At 42.1% G+C, this 26,269-nt stretch overlaps 6 protein-coding genes across 16 annotated transcripts in view; 4 read left to right on the top strand and 2 right to left on the bottom strand.

The window, feature by feature from the left end:
• Hrd3 (HMG-coA reductase degradation 3) overlaps positions 1–1,043 on the top strand; it is a 4,774-nt gene extending 3,731 nt beyond the window's left edge. The window contains exons 10-11 of the mRNA XM_013315017.1: positions 4–249; positions 327–1,043. Of these exons, the coding sequence (XP_013170471.1) occupies positions 4–249; positions 327–479 (399 nt within the window). The 3' untranslated portion in view covers positions 480–1,043. The remainder of the gene's footprint in view (positions 1–3; positions 250–326) is intronic.
• On the bottom strand, positions 1,038–3,892 carry Mocs2B (Molybdenum cofactor synthesis 2B). The gene is made up of 6 exons (XM_013315488.1): positions 3,743–3,892; positions 3,537–3,652; positions 2,647–2,825; positions 1,803–2,078; positions 1,415–1,662; positions 1,038–1,235 (listed from the first exon to the last, which is right to left on the bottom strand). The coding sequence occupies exons 1-6, from the start codon at positions 3,887–3,889 to the stop codon at positions 1,104–1,106; spliced, it is 1,098 nt and encodes a 365-aa protein (XP_013170942.1). The 5' UTR covers positions 3,890–3,892; the 3' UTR covers positions 1,038–1,103.
• A 1,082-nt stretch (positions 3,893–4,974) lies between these two features.
• Positions 4,975–10,176, top strand: LOC106120214 (uncharacterized). Its single transcript, XM_013315485.1, has one exon. The coding sequence runs from the start codon at positions 5,384–5,386 to the stop codon at positions 10,091–10,093; it is 4,710 nt and encodes a 1,569-aa protein (XP_013170939.1). The 5' UTR covers positions 4,975–5,383; the 3' UTR covers positions 10,094–10,176.
• An 888-nt stretch (positions 10,177–11,064) lies between these two features.
• IFT46 (intraflagellar transport 46) lies at positions 11,065–14,827 on the top strand. Its single transcript, XM_013315166.1, has 7 exons — positions 11,065–11,802; positions 12,476–12,587; positions 12,895–13,033; positions 13,542–13,711; positions 13,914–14,014; positions 14,269–14,381; positions 14,459–14,827. The coding sequence occupies exons 1-7, from the start codon at positions 11,527–11,529 to the stop codon at positions 14,745–14,747; spliced, it is 1,200 nt and encodes a 399-aa protein (XP_013170620.1). The 5' UTR covers positions 11,065–11,526; the 3' UTR covers positions 14,748–14,827.
• Positions 14,828–14,915: 88 nt separating this feature from the next.
• On the bottom strand, positions 14,916–22,722 carry LOC106120332 (cell growth regulator with RING finger domain protein 1). Of its 2 annotated transcripts, none has more exons than XM_013315652.1 (7): positions 22,204–22,722; positions 19,057–19,208; positions 17,721–17,856; positions 16,254–16,398; positions 16,074–16,181; positions 15,822–15,999; positions 14,916–15,742 (listed from the first exon to the last, which is right to left on the bottom strand). In XM_013315652.1, the coding sequence occupies exons 1-7, from the start codon at positions 22,299–22,301 to the stop codon at positions 15,603–15,605; spliced, it is 957 nt and encodes a 318-aa protein (XP_013171106.1). In that variant the 5' UTR covers positions 22,302–22,722; the 3' UTR covers positions 14,916–15,602. The 2 variants fall into 2 exon arrangements, with proteins under 2 accessions (XP_013171106.1, XP_013171107.1); XM_013315653.1 differs by lacking the exon at positions 22,204–22,722 and adding an exon at positions 19,309–20,727.
• Positions 22,723–24,018: 1,296 nt separating this feature from the next.
• LOC106120371 (cyclin-dependent kinase-like 1) overlaps positions 24,019–26,269 on the top strand; it is a 6,716-nt gene continuing 4,465 nt past the window's right edge. For 9 of the 10 annotated variants that reach the window (XR_001228004.1, XR_001228005.1, XM_013315705.1 and 6 more), the window contains exons 1-3: positions 24,019–24,489; positions 25,271–25,460; positions 25,674–25,793. Coding sequence is in view for 7 of the 10 variants with exons in the window: in XM_013315705.1 (XP_013171159.1) it covers positions 24,356–24,489; positions 25,271–25,460; positions 25,674–25,793 (444 nt within the window). In the remaining 3 variants the exon portion in view is untranslated. The remainder of the gene's footprint in view (positions 24,490–25,270; positions 25,461–25,673; positions 25,794–26,269) is intronic. The other variant, XR_001228006.1, reaches the window with a different exon arrangement.

The following is a 26,269-nucleotide window of genomic DNA, read 5'->3' as shown; positions in this document are numbered from 1 at the left end:
GCCCCCGCCCCGCCCTCATGTCTCGCCGCGCTCACGTGTTGCAGGATAGCGTCTGAGCAGCTGCACAGCGCGCAGGCCACCTTCAACCTGGGCTACATGCACGAGCGCGGCCTGGGCCTGGCGCGCGACCCCCACCTCGCCAAGCGCTGCTACGACCTGGCCGCGGACAGCTCGCCCGACGCCCGCCTGCCCGCCGCCCTCGCCCTGGCCCGCCTGCACGCCGCCGCCGCCCTGGACCACATCGCGCACGTACGACACGCCCTCCGCACGTCCACACCTCCCCACACCGCACCACATCGTCATGACGACACCTGTGCTCTGTGCAGACGGTGATGGAGAGCCCGCTGGCGTGGCTGCTGGTGTCGGCGGAGTCCAGTCTGCTGGCCAGCTGGGACGCATACCTCATCGCCGCGCTCGCCGCCGCCCTCGCCCTCGTCGTGCTGCTGCGCCGCCCACCACAGGCACCCCCCCACCACTGAATCATCGACAAAACTATTGCATAGTCAAATGATCGATGTAATCGTGACACTGACACGACACGACATGACATGACACCCCGCGCTCTAACGACCGATTGCTGTTCCTGTTATATATACAAATTATATAAAATTAGATTAGATATGACAGCGACATATATCTGATCTGTCTCATCTGCGAGCAACATATACTTTCAATAGCTTTTTATTTATCATAAATTAGTTTGAATGTATTCGGCACATAAACAAACAAACAAACAAACAGTATATATATTTTCTAATGGTGGTCACGTTCTGGTTTACTGTACAAGTAAGAACTTTGTGATGTTCATATCTATATGTTTATTGCTTTTGAATTTATTTATTTTGTGAAATCCTTTTCATTTCATTAAACGACGCCGCCATTGTACGTAAACAATTAGCTAGCGTCACGACCGGTCCTGCAGCAGCACCACCGCACCGCCCCACCTTCTCTGCATCGGCTGGCTCAAGTTCTGCCGGACTACGTAATTTAAATCAACGATGAAATGATGTAAATATTGAATAAAAATAGAGTTTTTAAGTTAATATTGTTTTATTTAAGATTGATAGAGAGGGAGAGAGAGATGTGGGCAGCAGCAGTGTGTGTCACGTGGGCGAGCTGGTGGGGGGCCGGCGCTCCAGCTGCTCCAGCTGGTCGATCTTGCGCGCGATGTCTTCCGCGGAGAAGGCGCACTCCGCCGCCTCCGGGCTCGCCTCCGCCGCCTCGCTCTTGCATTTCTGACACACCACATCGGAATCACCTCATTAACTCCTACTCCTAAACTCCAAACTCTTGTTTCAAACGAAGAAATGATGTTATTCATCTATTGATCTATGCTCTTATTGCATATATTTGCAAATAAAATTGTCAGAATAACCTGTCGAATTGAGTAACAAAAGGCATCGAGCGGACTTACCCAGAAGTGGGCGTACTCCGGTGAGATGGCCTGCAGCTGCGCGATGCGATCCTCCACCTGCTTCAGCCTGCGGTACACGTCGCTCCCCACCGGCGTCACGCTCAGGTACTCCTCCGCCGCGCGCAGCCGCTCCGCCACGCCCCCCGGCAGCGCCCCGCCCTCCTCGCGCCCCGCCCCGCCCACCTCGCGCCCCGCCCCGCACCCGCCGCGCGACAGCTGCGGGCCCCACTCGTTGTGCACCTTGCGTACTGGACAAACGGTTACGCTCACTTCACTACTTTTACTGTGGCTTTGTTGATTCATTATTCCTAATTTACCATACAAATTTATACAGGCAATAGTCATTCTACATTTACTGTACATATATTTTATCGTCACAACTACTCACTTTTCAAGTGTCCCTTGGAGTCGGACCGCTTAACGAACTGGGTGCGTACTCTGGCGCACGTGTCGGCGTCCTGCGTCTCGCTATCGCAGTGGCCGGGGATGAAGTCGACGATGTTGGTCGCGTCCACTTGCGCCCGCTTCCGCTCTATAAAGTTCTGTATGCGTTGCTGCAGCTCCTCGTTGGACACATTGATCTGAATAAGGTTTCTGTCGGTCGTGTTGTCCGGTGGCCGAGGAGGTGATGGACATGGCGATCTATGTGGTAGTGGTGGTGAACCTGCAAGGATGTTCCGGCTTTCAATGGGAGGAGCGTCTGGTTCGAAGGACCATTCAATAAAAAAAACGCATCAACAATTAAATATATTTATTTAAAAAAAAAACATTATGTACTTCAAAATAAGGCGAACTATTCTAAATTATAACAAAAAAAGTAAAAGAACCGTCTATTTCCATTGTTTACAATGGTTTTCTCAATTTATTGCACATATTGTAGCAATGTAACCAGCTCGAGGAGCCAAGCTCGGGGTGTATCCACAACCGCGTATTATGCTTTTATATTTCTCAACAACTATCTTCTTTGACTACCAAAAAATTGTAAATTTTTATATCTCCTAGATCCAAATCTAGTCTACCGTTTATTAATTCCTTAACTAAAATTGTGAATCTAATATTTTTCTTCCAAGTTGTAATACAACAAACAATTAAAAATGAAGTGAACATGGCAAAGCTTATAAGCATCCCCTCCCGTGTGGGGTGGTTACATACAAGTTTACCGAGTTAAAGCTATTGTAATGATTGAGGTGCAATGGTAGCGGTGGTGTCGTTGTGGGTGTGGGCCCACGCACATTCGGGGTTCTCCTTCCAGACGGGCGCGTGCTCGCCGGCGTAGTGCTCGCGCTTCCAGACGGGCGCGCTCGCCTTGAGGCTGTCGACGCAGTGCGCGGTGGCGGCCAGCGCGGGCCCGCGGTGCGCGCTGCTCACCGCCACCACCAGCGAAGCCTCCCGGCACTCCACCTCCCCCACTCTGCGCACACGCACACATACACTGCCGCACTTTTCATAAAGCATCTATAAACTGTATGGGTTCCTTTATCAAACTATTATTTACACATAAAAATTATTGTGTGCGATTACAACACAAGGCGGCGAGGTCGCCGGTCACGCTCGCCCGCGCACTAATCGAACACATCCTCTATTACAAACATATAATTTATTGCCTTTTTCACTTTAAGTTGCGATCTGAATACTAATATAAGAGAACTTTCCTTAAAAAAATCTTTATGTACTTTTCAATTCTTTTTGTGTTTTGAAAAAACTAATTTTATATACTAATAATAATTACTTTAATTACTAGTAAATTACTTTTCAATGACTAAAAATATATTAAGCAATAAGTAAAATATAGATAACATTTGTAGTGTAATTAACATTCATACAACTGATAAAAGTGAACAAACAATGTGATGTAACATTGCAAACAAGTCAAATGTATAATTTTAAGCAACATTTGTTGCTAGCAATCTTATGATGTTGGGTGACAAGTTAAAAGTTATCTTAGAAAACTTCATCTAATAAATACAATAAAAGTTTATAGTTGATATGTATCTAATATTGTCAATCTGCAATACCTGTGGAGGCTAAATATAGGTGTTTTACTTTGGGTTTTATCAGAGGAGTAGAACTGTTATACTTATTATTGACTAAATATACAAAGGTGAATTTCTATAACAGATACCTGTGGTAAATAGCAATGCCATGTACAGCCGGCCATTTGCTTCTGATTTCATTGCAAATGTCTTTAAAAGCCTTCAACGCCATCGCCTCGTATGCTTCATACTCCAACTTGACCACCTGCACAATGTACACAATTACAATTTTTTTTCAACTATACCAACAATTATTAACATGTAAATACCTACATAATTAATGCAATCTACTTACCTTTTTACCTTCGAAGTTGTCTCTGGTTGTGCCAATGAAAACGGAGATGGCACCACAGCTGCTGTCCCCCACCAGCTCACTGATGGCCTCCACCGACAACTTGTCCTCTGTTAATTTCAGGTGATCCATGTCTACAACTTTAACCATATGATGACAATTTAGCCCCCACTCAATGGAGGTATAACTGCAATTCTATCTTCCTGTTTAATTTCCAACTCTACACTTTGCTCACAGACTTCCTCATTTTTAGCTAAAAGTATATTATTCCTCAATGGTTGCAGATTGTATGTCTCTGTGATAATGTTGAGAAGTTCCTTGTAACTAATCCTCGTTGGCACCTGAATAGTAGCCTCCCGAGTGCCGGCCAACTCCTTTGATTGAGCAAAAAATAGCACTTTCACTGTAACAGCATGCTCACTTTCCATTATTCATTCTGAAAGTAGAAAACGTAGTCCAAATCCAAATATTTCATCATATATAGTCTTAAACATGAATTAAACATGTCAAATTTTGTAATGATATAATTTATGAACGAAGTCGCTTAACCCTTAAGTAAAGCGATGTGTGAATGTGAAATTAAATTACAGTACGTAATTACATTGAAATCAACGATGCATTTATACCGAGTAGAAATTACGACTCTTTATTATTACCCTCATAATATTACATCACTTGAAACCTATAACTAATATGAACTTATAGTGTACATTGCACCCTGAAGCCTGAAACACTTTACAAATTCATTCAGAGAACAGAATTATTCTAAATTCTGAAATTAGTGGTTTGAATTCTATTGTGTCAAACTGTCAATTGTCAACGTCCGCTGGTGGTTGACTGTCAGTGTCATCATGTCAGCCGTCTGCACGTGTCACGGCAGGGTGCAGTTGAGTGTTGACAGTGTGCGAATGTATTGGATTTTTTTTATGGAAAATACATAATAAGTGTTTTAAAAAATAGAAGTTTGGTATTTAAATTATCATAATAACAGGAAGTGTATAGCTAATCTAACAGCTATGAAAATACCATTCTGGTATTTTTGTACAGATTAAACTTTCAAACACATCCACCAAAATTGTTTTAATACATGCTACAACGATTTAAATTTTTGTATCCATATACCTATATTAAAAATCTATTTTAAATATTAGTGTAAAAACACTTCGTCCAGAAAAAATATTAAACTATGGCAAAGTGTGGCAAGTTCAAATTTGACGTTTAAATTTTTAAAAAGTTCTGCATTTCAAACGCAAAACGGCAAAACGGTCTCGGTACATTGAGCGGCGTATTTGTGTGTGGTCGTAACAGTTTTTTGGCAAGATTCCCTTGTTCCTTCGGGAGCGAGTTATATAAACTACACGTCGATATGTTTGCGCTACAACGAAGTTATAAATAGATTTTTGACTGAAATTTACGTTCTGACATTTTTGCTTTAATGACATACATTGCATTCGTTTATAGAAATGCGTTAGAAATTCAAGTGAAACTCAGTGTATCAAATATTTTAAATATTAAAGTGAATGTGTGCTAAGTGAGTTTTGTCGGATGACATTTACAAAAAGTGGCGACAAAAGGATTGTGTTTCAGTATTAACTATATATAAAGCAGGAAACTATAAGTCATAAATTGATTGAATTTGGCACAATGGCTCAAGTGGAGCCAATGGATATTGACGATATTGATAGCGATTTCGACAACAAAGAAAATAGTTCGAATCACAGCAATGTGCTGCCTCGGACACCCTGCATGGAAAAGGGATATGAGGAATTGGATGTGTCTGAATTGAACATGAAGCTGAGGTATTCAATAACCCCTGCCGCTTCTCCTATGTCCAAAAGTCTCAATGATTATGAAATAAGCACAAACATTGTTGTGGCCTATGAAAATAATAATTTAACCCGTTCCCTAAATTCTACAATGACCAAATCTGAAACAGTAACTTCTTTAAAATCACTTCCGTTGCAAGTTCACACAAATGAGAAAGTGAGCGATGATGTGATTCCTTCAGTGCTGCGCACTGTACACCCAGCTTCTGACAACAATGTAACTGTTACTCAAGAAGGGGTTAATGATAATGTTGAAAACATGTCCCTGCCGAGTACATCATCATCTGTGACTCATACACCGGAGGCAACAACACCCACAAAGGAGGTACCCAAACATGACGGCAGCTCCCCTATAATGAGAGGTCTGAAAAGTGTACTTAACATGTTTCGTTCCTCTCAAAGTCCCATACCCCCTCCTGAGACTACATTTACTAATATGACACAAGAAATTCTTAGTCCTAACAACTCAATTTTAAAAGACATGGAAAATATCAGATGTCAAACAGTTGTTGTATCAACTCCTATTGCAAATAACAGAAAAGCATCAAGCGAGTCTCGAAGAAACAGTCCTTTAAAAGAGAGTATTGTGTTCAATGATGACCTGGAGAAGGATTTGCAGTGGAAAGATGAGACAACTATATTTTTCAAGGATGAAAAAATTCCCATTCACAAGTTATTTCCATCTCAATCCATGTGCAATTCTAGAACTTCAAAAAAGGTTACAAAAACTTTAAAAATGGACAAAAGTGAAAGTAAAAACATGACAGAAGAATACATGAGTATGTCAAATACTGCTTCATTATCTCAAAGTGGAATTGGTATAAATGCCCAACTTCTATCTTTACAAAATGAAGTTTCTGCTCTAGAGTCTGATGGTGAATTTGTTGACTGCGAGATGACACTCAATGGAGAATCCTTTAATAGTAAATTGAGTGATCAAGAAGATAATGGTTATGAGATAACTAAGAATGATGATAAATTTATTCATGAAAATACTAAACAAGTAATAGATAACATTGAAGATTTATTAACTGATTGTAAAGAAAACAAATCATTTGTGGTACACAAGCCATGTGAAATAAGTTGTGCATTATCTACTGAAAAAAATTCAAATCAAAGCATATTTTTGAATGACAACATAAATGATCAGGAAGAATTTGAATCTAAAACAAATATTGCCTACGAGAGACATTCTACATCTGAAAGTGCAATAGAGAATAATGCCAACATAAATGAAGTGCTTGGATCAAATATGGAAAGTATTCAGAGTGAGAAGAAATATGATTTGAGTGCAGAAGAGCATCCAAACTCTACTAATGTTACTTTATGTGAAGATAATGGTAAGATATGTGATTCAAATAATGATTACAATGAAAAAGTTCATCCCAGTGAAGTTCCTTTACCACATGATAATAATATTAACTTTATGGAGTTTCTCAGTACTACAAAATATATGAATGAACCTAAGGTGTGCACCGTACAACAAGATTTGAATAAAACTGCCATGACTGTTGATTCTAGTGAATCAGTAATGATGCAAGAAAGCTATTGCAAACATGTTCAAAATGAATATGAAGTAAAGCTAGATAAAGATAACAATCTGGAAACTGCTAATTTAAAGCCATCTGATAAGGTTGATGTACCTATAACCAAGGAAACTACATTACAATATATAGGTGTAGACAAACAAGAAGATTATATGGAAAATCAAATTATTGACTCAATTCACACCCCTGTAAATGTACCCTTCATACCAGTAACTACAGAATGTAATGATGATCAAAACCAAGTACCTTATAATCAAATTGAATTAATTCAAAAAGATAATAAACTTTTCTCTAAATGTATTAATGACAAAGAAATTAAAACTGACAAACTAGAATTGGGGGAACTCAATGATGATCATTCACAAACAAATAAGTGTAAGAATGATGACTTGTCAATGAATCCCCATCATTCAACAAGTGAAGATGCATCTTTGAATACTTGTGGATTGTTGAACATTACAACAATTGAACAGAATGTCATTGGAGCTCAAAATTCATTTAATGTTGGTTCAAAAAAAGTTCACGAAGGAAATGAAACAAGTAGTACAAATTCAATGATGTATGATTTCAATGAAAATGACAAAGAATCAAATAGTACTTTGATTAATGAAAAAATTAAAAAAACAATGGACTTAGGAGATGAAACCCTGGTAATTGAAAATAATTCCAATGAATTGTCAGATAAATTAACTAATTTTGATAATACCTATTTGAATGAGCCAAGTGACTGTGCTCCAGACACAACCTTCAATATGGATGCAAAAAAAGAAACAAATGCAAGTAGAGATGATGATAAAAAACTTGATCAAAACAATATATCGAAAAATACTGCAATAAATGTACTTGTTGAAAGTAGCAAAATGTATGAGGATGTACACGAAGGCAAAAATACTAAAATTGAAACAATATTGAATTCAGTAGCTGGTGAGGAACATGTTAATGTTAAAGAAACTTCAGAATCGCAAATGTTTAGTGAGGGCGACTGTTCAAACAACAAAGAAATAAATAATTTTTATTCTAAGAATACAGTTTTACAAGAAAATAAAACAGTAAATGTATCAGATATTTTAAATGCGAGAAAAAGTGAAGTACTGCAATTAGAACATTGTTTAAATGTAACAAATTCACTAGATTACATAAATAAAACATATGTTACACCCGACAATCCTTCCAATCTACCAGACCAAGATACTTTAGTTGAAACTATAGAGGTATTTGCTTGCCAGACTGAGAAGACTGACTCCAAGTCTGCTATGAACAATCACGAGGTTACAAGCCAAGAACGAATTACTGCAAATTCTTCATTGCATAAAATAGAAAACGTCAGTATTTTAGATAAAAATAGTATATCATCACAGGTCACAGGTAGTGAGCCTAAAAATGTATTCAATTTGCCTGAAATATCAAGCGCGTTTATTTCAAAAGTGAAAGGAAACGTGGGTACGTCATCAACACCAGATGCAGATGATGATTCTAAGTACATTTTCAAAGTACCGTCTAGTAATTTGACTCATCTTTCTCAAAAATGTGACAGCCACACTCAAGACATAGATCCCAAATTATGTGTAGATAAAAACGAACTTGATTCTCCTGACGTGAGCACGTCGTCAAAAGGTTCAGAAGCGACAGTCCATGAAGTCAACACCGAAGACGATGATACTGTAGAAGCTTCTTTCTTTGAAACCGAAGAATTTAATGAAGTTGATAAAAAATCAGATCACGAAGACATGATAGATTTTTCCGATATACCGACTCAAAAGATTAACAACAATGCCTACAAAGGAGAAATGTTTATTGATGCCGAGGCATTTCAGTTTCTCCTGAATCAGAATAAAAGCAATGTCGTTGCAGACAGTGGCAGAGAGAGCTTGTTTCTAAAATTTGATCCACTCTTTGCAAAAAGAATGTCTATAGACGCAGCGTCCGTTAATAAAATTCAAAAAGGCCAAAGTACACCCAAGAAGATTTCAAAAGCCTTATCGAATATCGATTTTTATAGAAACGCTAACGAAACCACAGAAAGCACTTTAGAAGCTAACTTTGAAGATTCTACGGTTCTACTTTCAAAACCAATGATGGTAGTGAACCCTGCTGTTAATTCTGTCTTTTCGCCAAGAAACAAATCCTGCACTCCGCCGAGAGCTAATCGGCGATCCCATACATTTACGTCGCCAGCCATAGCTGTCATAGACCGCCTCCTCTCGTTAAGTGGCGATAACTCTGCGCTAAACCTCGAGATGTCAATCATTGATGTACGCGGACGAACGAATGAAACAGATCAAGTCTTGACACAGTTAAGAGAGTTATTAGCTGAAAAAGAGATAAACGTTCATGGCCTACGGTCTGAGAGCAAGGAATTATCGGAAAGACTGCGTACGTTAGAATCGCAAGTGAAAATCTTAGAAACTGAAAGTGAACAGAGACTCCGAAAAGTAGACGATTTAAACAAATGTCTAGTTGAGAAAAGCAAAATGAACAAGGGTATGGCGGTTGTAGTGGAAGAATACGAGAGAACTATTGCAAGTTTGACGGCGGAAATCGAGCAGGACAAGAAGGCGCATGCGGAAGAACGACTCAAATTAATAAATGAACGAAACGAACAGAATGCCCACCTGGCGAGCATGACCATGTCATTTAATGACCTGCACAGTAAATATGAGAAAAATAAACAAATAATTATGAATTGCAAAGACAAAGAAGAAAAATATAAACGATCTATCAAGGAGTTCGACGAGAGTGTTATAAAGATACAGAATAACTATGAACTATTGAAGCAGCACGCGACGTCCAATTTAAACAATAAAAACGACGAGTTTGAAAAGTTGAACAGGACTCACGAAGCCGAAGTTTTAAAATACGGAGCTATGATAAAGAGGAAGGAGATGGATATTTCTTCTCTAAAGGAGACTTTGGCACAAAAAATTAAGGCCAACGAGGAGCTGACGGCGATCTGTGACGAACTTCTGAACAAAGTGGCATAATAAAGTCGCATGACACCATCGAAACCGCCGCGGCCAGCCCGCTGTGCTGAGCCGGCAAACCGATCTTCGCTATCTCGTCATAACAAGAACACGTCTACTCCCGGTATAATGTGCCAACATACTTTAATTTTAAAGACTGCTATTGTGATAATATGTAAAATGATATATAAACAGTTCATGCGCCGCCTCGAAAACTATCGATAGTTTAATAATTTGCTCGAATCTTATTATGTTCAAATTAATGTCTTTTATATAAATTGTAACAGTTAATTTTATATTCTTTATTAGGATATTATAAACTAAAATTAATAAAATTTTATGTTACATCATCAGATGATAGTTTCTCGTTGAAATGGAAATGAAATCGTTGCTTGTTGTAATCATGCTGACTAAGCTTTACATTAGAAGGAAACTAAACACATTTTTGGTATATAGTTGTATATAATGCGCATTACACTATTAAAACAAATTATAATATTGATAATGACATATTTTCGGAGATTGTTTTACTATAGAAATAATATTATTTTTGATAATCATATTCCACTTTTCCAACATGATGTATCGACTTATATATTTGTATCGTTCTCAAATATCCTAATAAAATATTAAGCATTGGCTTATTTAAATTGTAGTTTAACTGTTCTACTCGTACAATACATCTTCTGTTGCAGTATAATATATCTTTGATAACATACTCGAGTGATGATAAATTGATATTCTTCTATTATTTCTGTAGTTATTAGATTTGTTTGACATATTCCTAATTTGCTTTTTATACTTTCTAATATATCGTGAACGATTGTGAGGCAACTTATTTTAGTTATTAAAGTAATTTTTATATAAATATTTGACTTTTATTTGTCACCAAATTTTAATACTTAATCATTTTTGTGATGTTTATAATGTCCACGACATTCGAAGATAATGAAAATTGTAATTCAACAAAATTCGTTGTTTCAATGCACGTATTTGGTCGTTACTAAAGTTAAAAGTCCATACATTATCAGGGATAAATAACTTTTAATACATAATAATTGTAAGGGATATTGCAACATGTTACAATTTATAAAAGGGTCGAGACACAAAATTTCATTATGCTCCGTAGTTGAGGGCGGGAAGCACGACTTCCTGCGTCCCATTTTTGAGGAAACGTAAACACCTATCCTAAAATAGATCTGAAGACACGGCGAGACTTAAACTTGCGCTCGATTATTTTAGACAGCGGCGGTCGTTAAACAATCAAAAGGGGTCAACGACCTATCACTCGTCGATACGTTTATGAGGACGCGGCGGAGACACGTGGGCCGCGGACGTGCAGCATGGCAGTGCCACGCCGTGCCAGGAATCGGGAATCATCCCAGTTGAAGTGAAAGGCCGGGAGTACAGGTTCGCGCGCCGCCGGGCGGTCTCGTCCTGCCGTCGGAGTCGCCATGGCAACGAATGACAAACATTGTCAAACGCAGTCGGGCGGCGATAAAGCGAGCGTCATTTGCGGCGAGGATGCGGTCATGTTCGACGAGAGCGTAGCGGTGGAGGGGAAGGAAGTAGACAGCTCCGGGAGCTCCGAGGAGGGTGCCGTGCGCGCCGCCATGAGCAGGTTCCAGCCACCGGTGCGCCATACCGCAAGGCACGACTTCCACTCGGACAGCGACAGCGACAGCGAGTCCGGCGCCGGCGAACCTCCCGCCCGCCTGCCTCACCACCAGGTCAGCACTTAGCATCTTCTAAGGGATCAATTTGATGACAATATGTATAGGTATAATGTATACACATAGATTTACATATAAAGTTCAAAACATCTTTAGGTCGAGAACGTAAAGTTATAGGTTAGTTGGAACTTGTAGTCGGAAAGCATACCAGCTTTACAGCAATGGCGACTATCGAGGTTATTTGAAAACAGGAACAGGCCCTGGGAGAGTAATATTTTAAATATTATAATAAGTTTTACAGTAGTTTAATACATAATAGAAAAAACTGTCATCTTCTAAATATCAGTTAAGTTTGCAAATGTAAATAAATATTTCCAACATAAAATGGTAAAAGGAAAGATCATGTGGTGGTGTCTGTTGGCGCCCAGTTTCGCAGACCTCGTGTGCCGGGCCGAAGCGCGGCGGTTAGATATAGCTCTTCGTCTGCAGGCACTCTAGCGGTCGCTGTTGCATCAGGTCGATGCGATCTTTATTTCAGGACACGCACCCGCGCTCGCTTTATTTATTTTTAGGTAGTACACGAAACTGCCCAGACATTATCAATACCCTTAATACAATAAGATAATATGTAAATGAAAAAAAAATGAGAGCTTTCGGTTACGGTTGTCAGTTAAGAAATGCCTGTCAGGTTCTGTTATTTTATGCCTATATCATTCTGTGTATTTGATAGTCGCCACAAAGGAGAGCGAAGACTCCTGAGCAGCGAGAGGCGGGCGGCGGCGGCGGCGGCGGCGATCGGCAACGCACCGGCCCGCAGCGCCGCCGCGACACCTCACACTCTGGTTATAATAAAATATACTAATATATAATATCATCGCATTTAGCGCCTCTGTCGTTATTTTAGATTTATTTTTTTGTTAGCTGTAAACTTACGCAAACAGTTTTTTTTATGGGAGCAGTTGTTAGCTCTGATCCACAAATGCGGCCACTTGTGGGCACGATCACAGTAGAGTTGCCACCTATCATTATTTATAAGGAAGTTAGAGAGACAGGAGCATTCACCTACTAATAAAATGTCTCTTATCGTCTATCTATCTCGTACATAAAACCAATCCATTTAAAATTAGACGTTAAACGTGTTTGTTTTAGAGTCTGACAGTGGCGAGGATGTGGCAGTGCGCGAGACGCCAGGGCGCGCGCTACTCGCAGAGGGCGCCTACGACCCCAAGCATTTTCAGGACCTCAAGGTGCCTCCCGACATGGACAACTTGTTCCAGTATATAATGAAGTGAGCCATCAGCATTACGAAGAACATGCGAATGGATTTTATCATTTACAGGGAATTCGGTCTGTGATGGCAAGCTCCGTCTCGTTGTTGCGAAACATAGGGATACTGATGCGCCTTTTTGTTATAAAGTGGCAAACGAGAAAGCGGCCGCCTGAGTTCGCCGATATAGTGAAGAGACCGCTATCCATAGACATCCGTAATTGCAGATGCATTACCTACCTTTAAACAATGGAGGAGGAGAAAAAATCTTCTCTTTTTCCTAAGCGTTCCTAACTCCAAATTCCCTTCCTGTGCTTTCCTTACAAGCATGGGATGAGAAAGGAACTACAATGAGGGCTCCGGAACGCACGCTCATCAGACGGAAGGAGAAAGTACTTCCACTGGAAGCCTGTTACAACAAATGATATTGCGGACTCTACCACTGCTTAAGTTTTATATTTATAAATATTATTGTTATTGCGGCAGTGGAATACATAATATTTCCATACATTAGTTAGTGTTGGTGCAGGTATACTCCGCAGAAGATCGAGCTGGAGGGGCGGCTGCGCGCGTTCGTGCCAGAGTGCGCGCCGGCCGTGGGCGACTGCGACGCCCTGCTCAAGCTGAGCACCCCGCCCGCCGCGCCGCTCGGCACGTCGCCGCTCTCCGACCGCCTGCTCGAACACATTGACAACCTAGGTGTGTGTCTTTCACCTCACCCTCGCGTTTTACATTTAAAACAAGTATTTTTGATGAAGCACAGATAGTTTCGGGTACCGTGAATTTAGTCTTAATAGTTTTTAGCAGACATTTTAAAATTATACGTGGGGTAATGTGTAATTAAAAGAGTTAAAAGATAGGCGTTTAGTGAAACATGACAATGTGAGCATTGTGTGCGCAGGTGCGGCGCTGCTGGACGAGCCGGCGGCCGCGCAGAGCGAGCCCGCGCTGCTGCAGCTGCGTCTGCGCGCGCTCGCCCGCTCCGCCGGCGGCAGGACCGCGGTAACTGCGACACACGCACAGGCACACACACACACGCACACACACACGCTGACGGCGAAGAAGAAAGGAAAAAGTACATCTTGTTCGACAGAAAATACTATTCTTTATAAAACCTCTGCTGCTTTTGTGTATGTTGTCTTGCAAGGAGATTTTCGTACGATTTCTACCTTCTACCAACATCCATCCATACATACAAATTTTCGCATTTGTATATTTAAGTAAGTAAGAAGTGAGGTTGTGGCGGTTTGTTGCAGCTGACGAGGAAGATCAGCGAGGCGGAGCGCAACCCGGCCGCCATCGAGCGCTGGATCCGGGACGTGGGCGAGCTGCACGCCGGCCGGCCGCCGCCCGCGCTCGCCTACACCTGGTCGGTCTCACTTTCCCCATTCTGCACCACTTGTCATCAAAAAGATATCAGTTGAATATACGTCTGCATATTTTCAGTAAAATGCCGGACATCGACAGCCTGATGGAGGAGTGGCCGGCGAGCGTGGAGGCGGTGCTGGGGGCGGGTGTGGGGGCGGGCGTGCCGGGCGCGGCGCTGCGGTGCTCGGTGGCGCAGTACGCGGCGCTGGCGTGCGCGGTGCTGGACGTGCCGGTGTCGGGGCGGGGCCTGCGCCCGCTGCTGCAGGGGCTGCACCTGCTGTTCGCGCTCTACTCCGCCGTCAAGAGCTCGCAGCTGTACGCGCAGCGGCAGAGGGAGGCCGACGACGACTCCGCGGCACACACTTAGCACTACGAGTGCCATTTAGTTAAGAAAATATGTTGTATTAATATATTTTGTTTGTCATTTGTTTCAATAAAGGCTATTTTATTTAAGTTAAAATACTATTTTATTCGGAAACAAGCACCGCCCCACACGGAGCGGGCGGTGCTGGGGGCGGTGTTAATGATACACATGTTTACATTACAATCAGCTGCATATATTTAGAAAGTCGGTGACAATGAGATCTAGGTCGTTACATTAGGGCTCTAAGCTAAGTTGGAAGACTACACGCGGCTGTACAAAATTTCAACTTACTCGCTAGTTGTTATTAACAAAGTTAATGTATTAAATCTAGTTAAATTACAATTAGTCCTGTTGTTTGAGTTCAGTTTCACTGATTCGGTCGGTTGCTTCAATGGTGAGTCAAATAGACAAATTTTCAATTAGAGATGTGAACGTTAACATTTAAGGGATTTTCAAAGTACATATTTACTCGCTGGTTAGCCGAGGCTGATTCACCGCGTTATGCATCTTGAGCTGCGTATGATATGAATCTGTTATAATGTACACTCCACTCACGATAGTTCAAAGTATTCATGCATGGCATGGCGAGGGGCGGGGCCCGGCCCGTGGACCTCAAGGAAAGTCCAGTTAAGGATAAGTGGCAGTGGAGACTGCAGACTTTATTGCACAAATGAATAAACAAACAGTCGGTCAGTCGGCAAAACAATATCACAAATAATTTGGTCCGCGTGCGTGGCGGGGAGCGAGGGGCGGGGCTCACGACGAGGTACACTAATGTCTTTCCGCCGCACCAGAGCGAGGTCCGAGGCGAGAGCGCGCCCGGCCGCCAGTCGCCTGCCGCCTGCCGCCTGCCGCCGGCTAGTGGTAGTGGAAGAGGTCGAGCAGGCGGCGGTTGAGCGCGAGGCGCGGCTTGCGGTCCGCGTGCGGCTCCTCCTCGTTGCGCAGGCAGAAGTAGCTGGTGATGTCGCTGCGACAGATGGGGCACTTGTCCAGCTTCGCTGCGAACAGTACGGGCGCAGGTTTAGCACGGAGCGGCGAGACATGCGGCCCGGGGCTGCGCGGGGCGGCGGTACTCACGCAAGCAGCGCGCGCACAGGCAGGCGTGCCGGCAGGGCAGCAGCGCGCGCGACAGCGGGGCGGACGCGCACACGCAGCACAGCGCGCACTCGCCCGCGTCCAGCGCGTCCACCGCGTCCAGTGCGTCCACGGCGTCCAGCGCGCCCACCGGGCCCACCTCGCCCGACACGTACAGTTGCTGCGCACAACACGCACACTCAGTATGAGCGGGAGAGAGTAGGGGGCGGGGGTGGGGGCGGGAGCGAGGCGTACCTTGAGGCAGGAGAGGTGACCGTTGGCCTGCTTGAGGTACTGCGCGATGACGCCGCTGGGCAGCGCGCACTGCTCGTCGCGGATGTGCACCACGCTCACGAGCGCCACCTGCGGCCGACGAGCGCACATGTCAAATCTAGAGCGACCATTGCTACACAATAGTGAAGTGCGGGGGTTTACCGTGTCGTCGGGGCGCAGGCGGTGCGTGTCGCGCAGGTCGCGCGCCAGCACCACCACCAGGGGGTAGCGGGAGCGGGGCGGAGCGCCCAGCGCGGGGGGCTTCTCCGTGCCCAGCCGCAACCGGCGCTCCTCGTGCGGACCGAATCTGGAACGATCGACGGTTGTCTCATGTTAATTGCTCTAGATCGACGCGCTCTCCGACGACCGCGACTTATTTAAACTTATTTACATATTTTAAATGATATTGTCATTATTTCACTAAAATAAAAAGAAATTTATTAGAGTTATGAATTATATTTAAATTTATTTAATTTGACCATCAAAAATGACCGCACGAGCGCACTTAAAGTGGAACCTCCACCGGCTAAGTGAATCTCCTCCGCATTTCTGCCACAGTGTAAAGTCATCAACGATCTGACTTGATGAAATGTTTACTTGACGATCAGCGAACAAACTTATAATGCTAAAATTACGGCTATAATTGTTAGTAAACCTTGCTTAATTAGCACAAACTTTATATTAAATATTCTAAAGGAAGTTAAAACTCTGGGCTATCAAATTTTATTAATTAAATATTTTAAAGATATGGGACAAGTCATTAGTATTTAAATAATTTGCGTATTTTTTATGAATACAGGCTGAATAATGTAAATGAATTTTTAAATTATTCAAAGCCATTAAGCCTGTGTTTCTAACACAAAGCGGGGACACTGCCCACTCAAATAGTAGCGGCGCGCGACCGCTTCCACCGCTACTGGCTCTCAGTGGTACATGCTGGCCACGCCGCACGTTGCTGGACAGACCTTTTGTACAGAACGTAATATATGCCGTCTGGTGTTTCATTCATTATGTCAAATATAATAAACAACCGCTTGTACTTAGTATATAGCAAATGAAGATGACAATATGTGATGTGCTCCGCCACCGACACCGCGACATAACGACACCGCGACATCGCGACACCTTGTCATCGTATATTATTATTTATTCTAGTTTCAAGTGGACTACAGATTACTGATATCAAATGCTTTTTCCCGTTATGTTTATGTATGTAAATTATGTGACTTCAATCGGCCGCCGCTGAGATACACAAACGTAAGCATTGACTCACCTGGTTAGAACTTAGAAGTTTGTATCGTATCATTGATGCTGCAATGTGTTGTGCTGTGCGGCTAATTCTGAACAGTATCCTGTTGTATGTTCTAACACTTTTACATTAACAATATCGCACCAAACAATGAGCTGCGTCATGAGTCATGTAAAAGCCGTGTCTACCCGTGATTTTCCCGTGACTCGCGGTGGGATGTCAAGCCTAGGACGAGGTGACGCAATGAAGGGGATAAGAGAACGCTCCACGCTGATGGCACGTTCCCAGTCGCATCTGGGCGTCTGAATTCTACAGGAAAAGTGTTCTTGCGGACATTGCAGTCCTACGGCTGAGGAGAGGACGGCGCGGCGGGCACTCACTTGTCGAAGCTGAGATGGTCGCAGGCGAGGATGTCGGGCAGCGCCGCCCACAGCGCGATGTGCAGGTCGCGCACCGGCGCACCCCACCAGCTCGCCCGCCAGTAGCGCACGCGCGACGACACTACGCACTCCACGCCTGCAACATCAACAATCATTGTGTTTTTGAATCAATATAAAATTTAAATGGACCAAATGTGTTATGATGTTTGTCGACACAGATCGGTGAGTGGAGCAGTAGGTGAAGGCGTCGCCGTGTCCACTTGTGGGTCAAACGCTCGCCAAAAGGTAACGGTATCAACTCCGCAGCGACTCGTCCGATCAAAACACTCGCAAACTGGTTTCCGTGCAAACGTTACCATGCTAAAAACATTTAAATATGTCAATATGTTCTGTTAAATTTGTGTAATTTACACATGTGTAGTTGTATTAGTTGGCTGAGGCTTCAGCGCTCATTTCGAGAAATTAGAATAAGGAATTTTCGGGTGTTATTGTAGTTTAAAAACCTTTGCCGCACTGACTGCGTTGAGTGTTTGTTTGTTTGTTTGTTACAATAGTGATCATTTTATAATGTACACGGTTGCTATGCGCTATGTCCTGTTGCCGCTACACCGGATGTACGTTTTGTCACTAATTTTTTACGTCACATACATAATATATAAAATTGTTTGCAGGTTGTACAGCTGCAGGCAAGCTTTGTGTTTCAACAGAGAGCTAATAAATATAGTAACACTGAGATACAATTAACCTTCATCGTAATCTTTAATGATGATTAACAATTCTTTTGGTATTCAAATGAGCGAGCGAGCGAGCGACGTGAGCTGTTTCAAGTTCATGCGGCGCATGCGCCGAATTAATGCGGTGTGTTGCAACAGCTCGCTGTGGCCGAGCGCAGCTGTGCTCTACCGGCCGTCCTCGGGGACTAGCCGGTGCCTCTCACAGCCTCGCCTCACCTCGCCTCGCCCTCCATCAACATCTTTCCTCCTGCACAGTGATGCCATCGACGACAAATGCAGCTAGCGTATAGATTTGTACTCGAAACAATATTGTTTAAATGGAAGAAAGGAAGTAAAGACGTTCTCTCAGAAAGACTGCAGCCTAAGCTCATGTTGGGACCGCGTAACGTAAGAATATATTGGGGCACCAGTGTGGAACACACACATATGAGATATCGAAGCCCCGCTAGTCGCACTAGACTACAAGATGGCCACCGAGGGGATTTTAGTGGGTAAAACACATAACCCTGTTGCACACCCTGTTGAAACCAAAAAAAGGTATACTATAGGAGTTTGTATAAAAGAGTGAGTAGTGAGTAGCTGTGTACTAGTTAGGTACTCACCCGAGTAAGATACGGGCAGGTTCTCCACCAGCTTGAAGGTGAAGGGTATGTGCACGCGCTGCATGAGCACGCGCGGGGGCGGCATGCTGCGCGCCCACGCCCGCCCGCGCGCCTCCCCGCCCTCGCCCACTATGCCGATCACTTCCATGTTCCTGCACACAACATCACACACTTTGTTTACTGCACAAAATATATCCGATTGCTGCCAGCGACACCGGCAACTATACGGTATTTCTGATACGATTTCTTTATTTTCAAAAAGTAAGGATTCCAAGGGCTCCGTTTGATTTATATTTTAAAGTATTTCGCCTTGGTATAAAATACAATGCATGCATTTAAATTTAATTTGGTGCTGTGTGAGCGGTATTAATGCGCTATCCTTCCTTCACACAACATTCGCGAGTCGAGCGTTCTGCACGCGAGGGATGGGAAGCAAGAATATACTCATTGTGTATAATATATTCTCTATTGGAAGAAAGAACTTGACTATCAACATTATTAATGCGAACAAATTTATATTAATTAAACAAACAATAATCTTAGCACGTGTCAAATGAAAACCAACAAGTTATTTCACTTCATTTCCATTGTGCCTGAGATTGTATGTCTATGGTATGTCGCTGTGCGCTGCAATCGCCGCCCTCCTCACCGTCACCGTGCTTTGTCTTTGCTAATTGGGCGCACATGTTCGTGTTTATTCAGTCAGTGTAGTAGAACACTACATATGATGTTTTTGTTTTTTCTTGCAAAAATAAACTCTCAAAGTACTCTGCTTCTTGTCCGCCGGGCTTGCGTTTAGACTTTTCTAACTAAGCTACTCTGCACCTAGGTCTATACCACGCCAGGTTTTTTTTTCTGTACCATGAATAAATAGCAAATTCGCAATCGCATACATTCTTACCGTGCGAATTGCGTAATAAAATTTTTGCATAATAACAAGGTTGTAGTGCACAAATAAAGTAAAGTCAAATAAGGTTTGGCAGTATGGTAATTACAATAAATTAATGGATACGCTTTATGCACACTGCATTTGTTCACTGGTTGCATACACGATGTACATTTGTTGCCCGGCTGCCGTCTGCCGGCTGCTGCATTGCATGCGGATGTCCCGGTCCATTCGTTAAGTAACAAAATAAATTAAACTTATGCGTAATTAGCTACTTCCGGTGATGCAATTGCGTCTTACATATTTCTTCCGGAAAAAAAATGGGTTAGAAATAAGATATATAATACATTTCTTAGAGCCTAAATATAACTTATCTCCAAAAAAATTTATCTTTATAATTTTTAGTCCATTTGCTACAAAATTTACTGATCTAAGGATTGCAATGGCTATCGAAGTTGCGGTGGACGGGAGAACGTCTCAACTTTATATGCACGTTACACAGGAGTTAAATTAAAGTATAATATGACAAAAGAAATTAGTGGCAATTAGTGCGTCTAGACTTGCATGTCGAGAAGGAACGGCGCGGTTCTGGAGAGGGTTGCTGCGGGCACGAGGGGGCGGGAGGGGGCGCAGGATGCATGAATTAGTCGGACAAAGGTCCTGACCCCTCAACTTCATCGAGTCTTTATGTGGCAGAGCGGCTACCTCATGTCATACTGATAATAGCTGAAACTCTCATGAATAAACTCAATGCCCTACTCCCAGAAAGAGGTATTTTATGTCCATATTTTAGACACACCTTGATTACACAACGAGACAGATATTGATTAATATTGACACAATGGTAAAGGTCAATCTTGTACATATATAAAACTGCACAAAAATTTACAAAATAGCTTTTAATATTTAGCTTTATTGTTGCTAAAACTTTGAATTATACTTACTACAGTAATCAGTTCCCAAACAAGATTTACCTTTTCTCTAGGAAATAAAATTTACCAATTAAGAATATGAAAAAAAAAATTTTTTGCAAACTTTTTTGCCTAATTTAATTTACAAAGTTCTGGAAAGGACAGTTAACATTTTATAGAGACAGATAATAAAATTAAAGCAATTGCCAACATTTAAAATAAAGTAAGGAAAATAAGATTTGTATCTTATCAATATTCAAAATGGTTTCATTATTAATTTGTACCAGTTTTTAGCTAATTTATTTTTAGAGTTCACTCGTTAAAATAACAAATTGTGCCTGTATGTAAATGTTACCTTTAGAATGTTTCAACAAGACACCACCAGAACTGATCAACTTATATCATTCATTGTTCAATATTTACATTGAATATTTGTAGCATTTATTTGCTGGCTGCATGACCACTAAAATATTATATCCTACTGCATACAAATGTTCATACTCTGCCAAACTTGACTCCCTACAATATGTAGGAATATTCTTTCTTTATTAGAGACTCGGCTTAACTTCTGGTCAAAATAATAAATGCTGCAGACTATCCATTATAACAATTAGTTTATCTCTAGACTAACTTTGCTTGTCGTAAGTTGGAACAAATATTTAAAGTACAGAAATGTTATGAGACATTTCTTATAAATTATGAGTTAATGATGTGGGATCCATTGTTATCCATTTATTATATCTATACATACATAGTATTATTCCCATAACTTAGAGGTGTACATTCCAATGAGGGCAGCCGAGTCTGCTACAGAACACACATTCAGAGGTGAACAAAGCACTTTACAACCAACGGACAGATCTTATAAAAACAAATATCTTTGTTATGTATTTTAGACAAACTTATTACATTTTTATTTAATACCAATGATAATTATAATTAAAATGTTTAAAACAAGTGAAGTAGGAAATTACATAGCTTAATGAAACTCGACAAGACATAATAATTAGTGTATTTAATATGTTCAAACAAAAACATTAAATTAATACAATGCTAATTTCCCATTCCTTACATTAATTAATTTTATTCTGGTATTGGATTTTATAAAGGTAATTTTTGTGGAAATATAATGTCCTATCAATATGACGAGATAGATAAGGCACATAGCATGTTGCATCACACCCATCACAATCCAACCAGCTCAGTGTGACACCAATCAGCTGAGTGAACAACACTTATTATTATATCTTTCTCATTTCATTATACCATATACAAAGCAGACAATAAAAAAAGAAACCACATTTTTAGAAAGGAAGTAGATATAGAACATAACATTGTTATCAAACTCACCTTAGAAGTATGACTAGCATCACGAACAAAGCAACTAAGGCACCTAGCATTATAAAAATGTTTGGTAAATCTGCCAAAGTCAGCCCCGTGGACCCCATGATTGTCACTCTCGATCACCAAATAGCAATAAAATAAAGCAAGGGCGTAAAATACGCATCGGTCCCGCACTGTCACACACCACTCTAGACTTTATCTAGACTATTTTGCGAAAAAGCGGTTCATTTCGTCGTGTATACGACCGCCGGTTGCTCAATTATTTACGCAACAACACTTGGCCACCGTCACTTTAACCTTGTCTTTACCCGATCGTATCTAGCCGTCGATGTTGTTATTCGACGTATGGTCACTGATCATAACAAATACAAAATCATTGATCCAAATAGCTGACGACGAAACATACGCGATAACTGAACGAAGTAATTTGACAGAATGGCTTGAAGACGAGGCGGACGAGGGAGGAGCGAGCGGGGAGGGGGAGCGCGAGCGGAGCGGTCGTGTCATGTCATCACCGATCACCTGCCGACCTCCTTACATACTTCATAAATACTCTGGACAGGCTACTTCAAAATGAAATTATAGCTATTTTTGTGCCGATTTGAAGCGCCACGTGGGGGTCCCGAGAATTAATTTTGACACTTTTTTGGCATAATGGAAAAACGCTTATCGACGTTTACGTCTACGATGATTTATAACTTTGAACTTGCGGTGGTTTAAATAGAATTTCTTTCCATCATTTTTTCTTTCAAGTTCATATAAAATATCGTTCTAACATAACTATGGTTTGTTAAGAAAATTGTAACAACCACTTAGTATCTTTGGTCCTATCCCTCAATAATAGTTTTGTCATAAATTTTTGGCTACATGCATATATGCAAATACCGATCACTTACATTTTTATTATTTGTAGATGTACTGCCTAATCGAAAACATAAATAAAGTTGAAACGGGTATGTGTTAAGTAGTTAACTAGTATTAATTATCGATACGCTTGTTCCATTGTCACGTCTCTATTGTTAGTTGCACCGTCGCTGTCAGCGCAGTGTTAAAAATCAAATAGGCACAATATATCCTGTCCAGTAGCAAGTCCAACGTAAATGTATTTATAAAGCTTAAAGAACAATATTAGGTCTATCGTCCATGAATATGAAATTGGGGGTTTTGTAGGATACTGTTTTAACAGTGGTGACACCAGATGATGTGGCATCTTTTGCTCGAATTAATCGCCTTACCCGGTACAATACCGTCACAGTAGAGAGGCGTCCAATGGAAGCAATTCAGCGTTTTGTCCGAGGAGCGTGCGTGCCGGTAGACTAATTTTAGTCCTCTTTTCCTTCCCACCCTTTTAAGGGATGCATAAGAAGGGGGAAAAACAAACAGGAAAAGCAATGTAGCTGAAAAGTTATATACCTCATAAATTGAGTTAAGCAAAATACTAGTTAAGCCTATTTGAAGTTTATGCTAGTTCCTCCCGCAGGAGTTAGGTACTTAGACATTGCGAAACAAGGCCCGAGCTAAATACACCCTTACGTTGCACATACATACATCGTTTTCGACTTATACGACTTTACAGCTTACGTCCACTAAGATGTATTAGGCATCATCGATGTTATGCTCCAGAATAGAATTTGTAAGGTGCCTAGGCAAATTACAAAAGCGAAGCATTAATAATCGCTTGGTGATATACATAGTACATTGTGTGATGATGTGTGCGTGCGGTATGTGCTATATCTCTAATCTATATCACAACAAGAATTAAGTTTGTTATCTAAATTGTTTTATGTATTTCATCAAATGTTTATATGACTTAATCACGTGTTACATCATTCAGATGAACAAATTCTCGCTGCACAATAGCATTATTCTTCTGAAAGAAGATTTAGAGAGTGATATTTAGTTCCAGAACGAGGCCCCGCGGCGGCGGCGGCGGCGGCGGCGGCGGCGGCGGCGGCGGCGGCGGCGGTTGTCATGTGCACAGGCGGACACAAACGTGTAAACAAACCGACGATCGATATTACTTCGGCGCTACGTATTACTGTGGCATTATTCGTTAGGAGCGCTTCTCTATCAACCAAATCGTTTACGCAATCTCGCAGCATACTTTCGAGGTCGGATTAGGCGGGAATGTGGCCGGACCTTGGCTCCGACCACGCGAATGAAGAACCCCGCTGAGCGAGGGGAGCACGCGACATCCAAGCTGTGGAACAACGTGGCGTCCTGCATGGAGAAATGGTTCGGTGATAAACGTCTCTGGCTGTTCGGCAACAACCTGCCGCTGCTGCCGAGGAGGTACGTCAAGTGACATTACATGCTCGCGATGTCATCTGCGCCGCCGCCGTATCTTCTGAGTATTGCACATATCTAAATAGGCATCGAGTATATTGTGAATATGGTAAATTAATAAAATAATGCAGTGTCGTATTTCGCGTTATTATCTTTATATAATACTAGCTGAACGGTCTCCGCGCGGAATTTAAAATAAACTTAATTAAGAGCCTATGTTAAAGCCAAAATATTACTCACTCCTCTATTCCTAAGAAATTTTATAAAAATTAACTACGGGTCTAGAATCTACTTAGTTTAGGAAACAGGAGTACTACTACTTTGTAATTTAATCATACTTTTGTTGCCAAAATAAACGATTTTAATTAATATTATTATATTATTATAACTATCTGTGAACGCCGCTGAAGAAAAATAAGTGATAAGTCCGTCTAACTTCTGTCATTTGATGTAAGCTTAACACAAAAACGTAAATGTTTTCTTTTTGGTGTCAGTCGGTATTGTAAAGCATACGAACGAGCGGATTATGTTTGTCGGCTCGATTCAAACTTTATAAAATTATCAGGCATGTGGATGAAATTCCAGTGAGGCGTCGGGCGATATGTCCGGCTCCGTGGACCGCGCCCTCGTTTCAGCAGAGGTCGCGGCCGCCGGGTACGAAGAAGTTCCCTTTCTTTTTCCTCTTGTTTTCGTCCAACCTCAGCTTTCCTTACGTATGGTACCCAGCCCTTACCGCTGATATAATATTAAAATTGGTATTGATCGAGTGAGTGTGTGTGTGGCGCAGGTCGCGGGCCAGCAGCCGCGCCATGGAGCGCTACGAGAAGTTGGCCAAGTTGGGCGAGGGCTCCTACGGGCTGGTGTACAAGTGCCGGGACCGCGAAACCGGTGCCCTCGTCGCTGTCAAGAAGTTCCTCGAGAACGACGACGACCCGCTCATCCGGAAGATCGCGCTGCGGGAGATACGCATGCTCAAGGTGAGCTCCACCATCTCGCTCGGCACCTAGCTACATTTGTTTCGGTCTTACTTATGTCACTGTTGCGAAACAAGCCTTTAAACAATTTTTCGGTATCTTTATGGGTTTGTTGGTAAGATTTGTTGTTAGAACAGCTGCGGCGAGCTTTCCTTCATTACAAATATGTGTCATTTTTCTTGCAATTCATAGGAAATTTGTAACGTTTTGTTACAGAACCTGAAGCACCCGAACCTAGTGAACTTGCTGGAGGTGTTCCGGCGCAAGCGCAAACTTCACCTCGTATTCGAGTACTGCGACCACACGGTGCTGCACGAGCTGGACAAGTACCCCGCGGTCAGTTACCCGCCTTCCCCCGCGCACCCACCACACCGACACACCACAACCACAATCTGTTAAAACAGTAATCAGCTTATATAGATAGTTAGCTTATACCCGAACGTTACTACATTTTTTTATTATTTATATTTCGTATGAAAGTAATCGACAATCAAGTTTTTTTTTAATTATGAGTGGTTTCAAAATGCAGTCACCTTGGCTCTCGATTTTGTACAAGCGACATTGCAACACAGACATACATAGCAGGGCTCGAGAAGGCGTTAGTAAAAGCTAATGAAGTTGCTCAGTGCATTGCACAAGCCAAGCCTCGGCGCGCCCCGGCCCGTCTGCCCGCCTGCTCGCCTGCTCGCCTGCTCGCCTGCTCGCCTGACAAATATCGGGAAGAAACGTGTCACCAAAAAATCGGTACATAGTTTTGTTTTAATGCAGATAGTATGACCGCGAATTTTAACCCCGTCGGTCGGTCGGTCGGT

This window comes from Papilio xuthus, unplaced genomic scaffold (genome assembly GCF_000836235.2).
Source record: "Papilio xuthus unplaced genomic scaffold, Pxut_1.1 DF826961.1, whole genome shotgun sequence".
NCBI classification, from domain to species: domain Eukaryota; kingdom Metazoa; phylum Arthropoda; class Insecta; order Lepidoptera; family Papilionidae; genus Papilio; species Papilio xuthus.
The sequence above is the reverse complement of the archived record's forward strand: the minus strand, read 5'-3'. Positions and strand labels throughout refer to the sequence as shown.

Excerpts from the sequence above, each read along its gene's own strand:
- Mocs2B (XM_013315488.1), bottom strand. The coding sequence starts at position 3,889 with ATGGTTAAAGTTGTAGACATGGATCACCTGAAATTAACAGAGGACAAG. Across the intron at positions 2,079-2,646 it reads CTGGAAGGAGAACCCCGAAT|GTTCACCACCACTACCACAT; the intron begins GTGCGTGGGCCC and ends ACATCCTTGCAG. Across the intron at positions 1,663-1,802 it reads CTCCAAGGGACACTTGAAAA|TACGCAAGGTGCACAACGAG; the intron begins GTGAGTAGTTGT and ends CCGTTTGTCCAG.
- LOC106120332 (XM_013315652.1), bottom strand. The coding sequence starts at position 22,301 with ATGGGGTCCACGGGGCTGACTTTGGCAGATTTACCAAACATTTTTATA. Across the intron at positions 17,857-19,056 it reads CCTGCCCGTATCTTACTCGG|GCGTGGAGTGCGTAGTGTCG; the intron begins GTGAGTACCTAA and ends TTGATGTTGCAG. Across the intron at positions 16,000-16,073 it reads GTCACCTCTCCTGCCTCAAG|CAACTGTACGTGTCGGGCGA; the intron begins GTACGCCTCGCT and ends TGTTGTGCGCAG.
- IFT46 (XM_013315166.1), top strand. The coding sequence starts at position 11,527 with ATGGCAACGAATGACAAACATTGTCAAACGCAGTCGGGCGGCGATAAA. Across the intron at positions 11,803-12,475 it reads CCCGCCTGCCTCACCACCAG|TCGCCACAAAGGAGAGCGAA; the intron begins GTCAGCACTTAG and ends TGTATTTGATAG. Across the intron at positions 12,588-12,894 it reads CCGCGACACCTCACACTCTG|AGTCTGACAGTGGCGAGGAT; the intron begins GTTATAATAAAA and ends TGTTTGTTTTAG.
- LOC106120214 (XM_013315485.1), top strand. The coding sequence starts at position 5,384 with ATGGCTCAAGTGGAGCCAATGGATATTGACGATATTGATAGCGATTTC.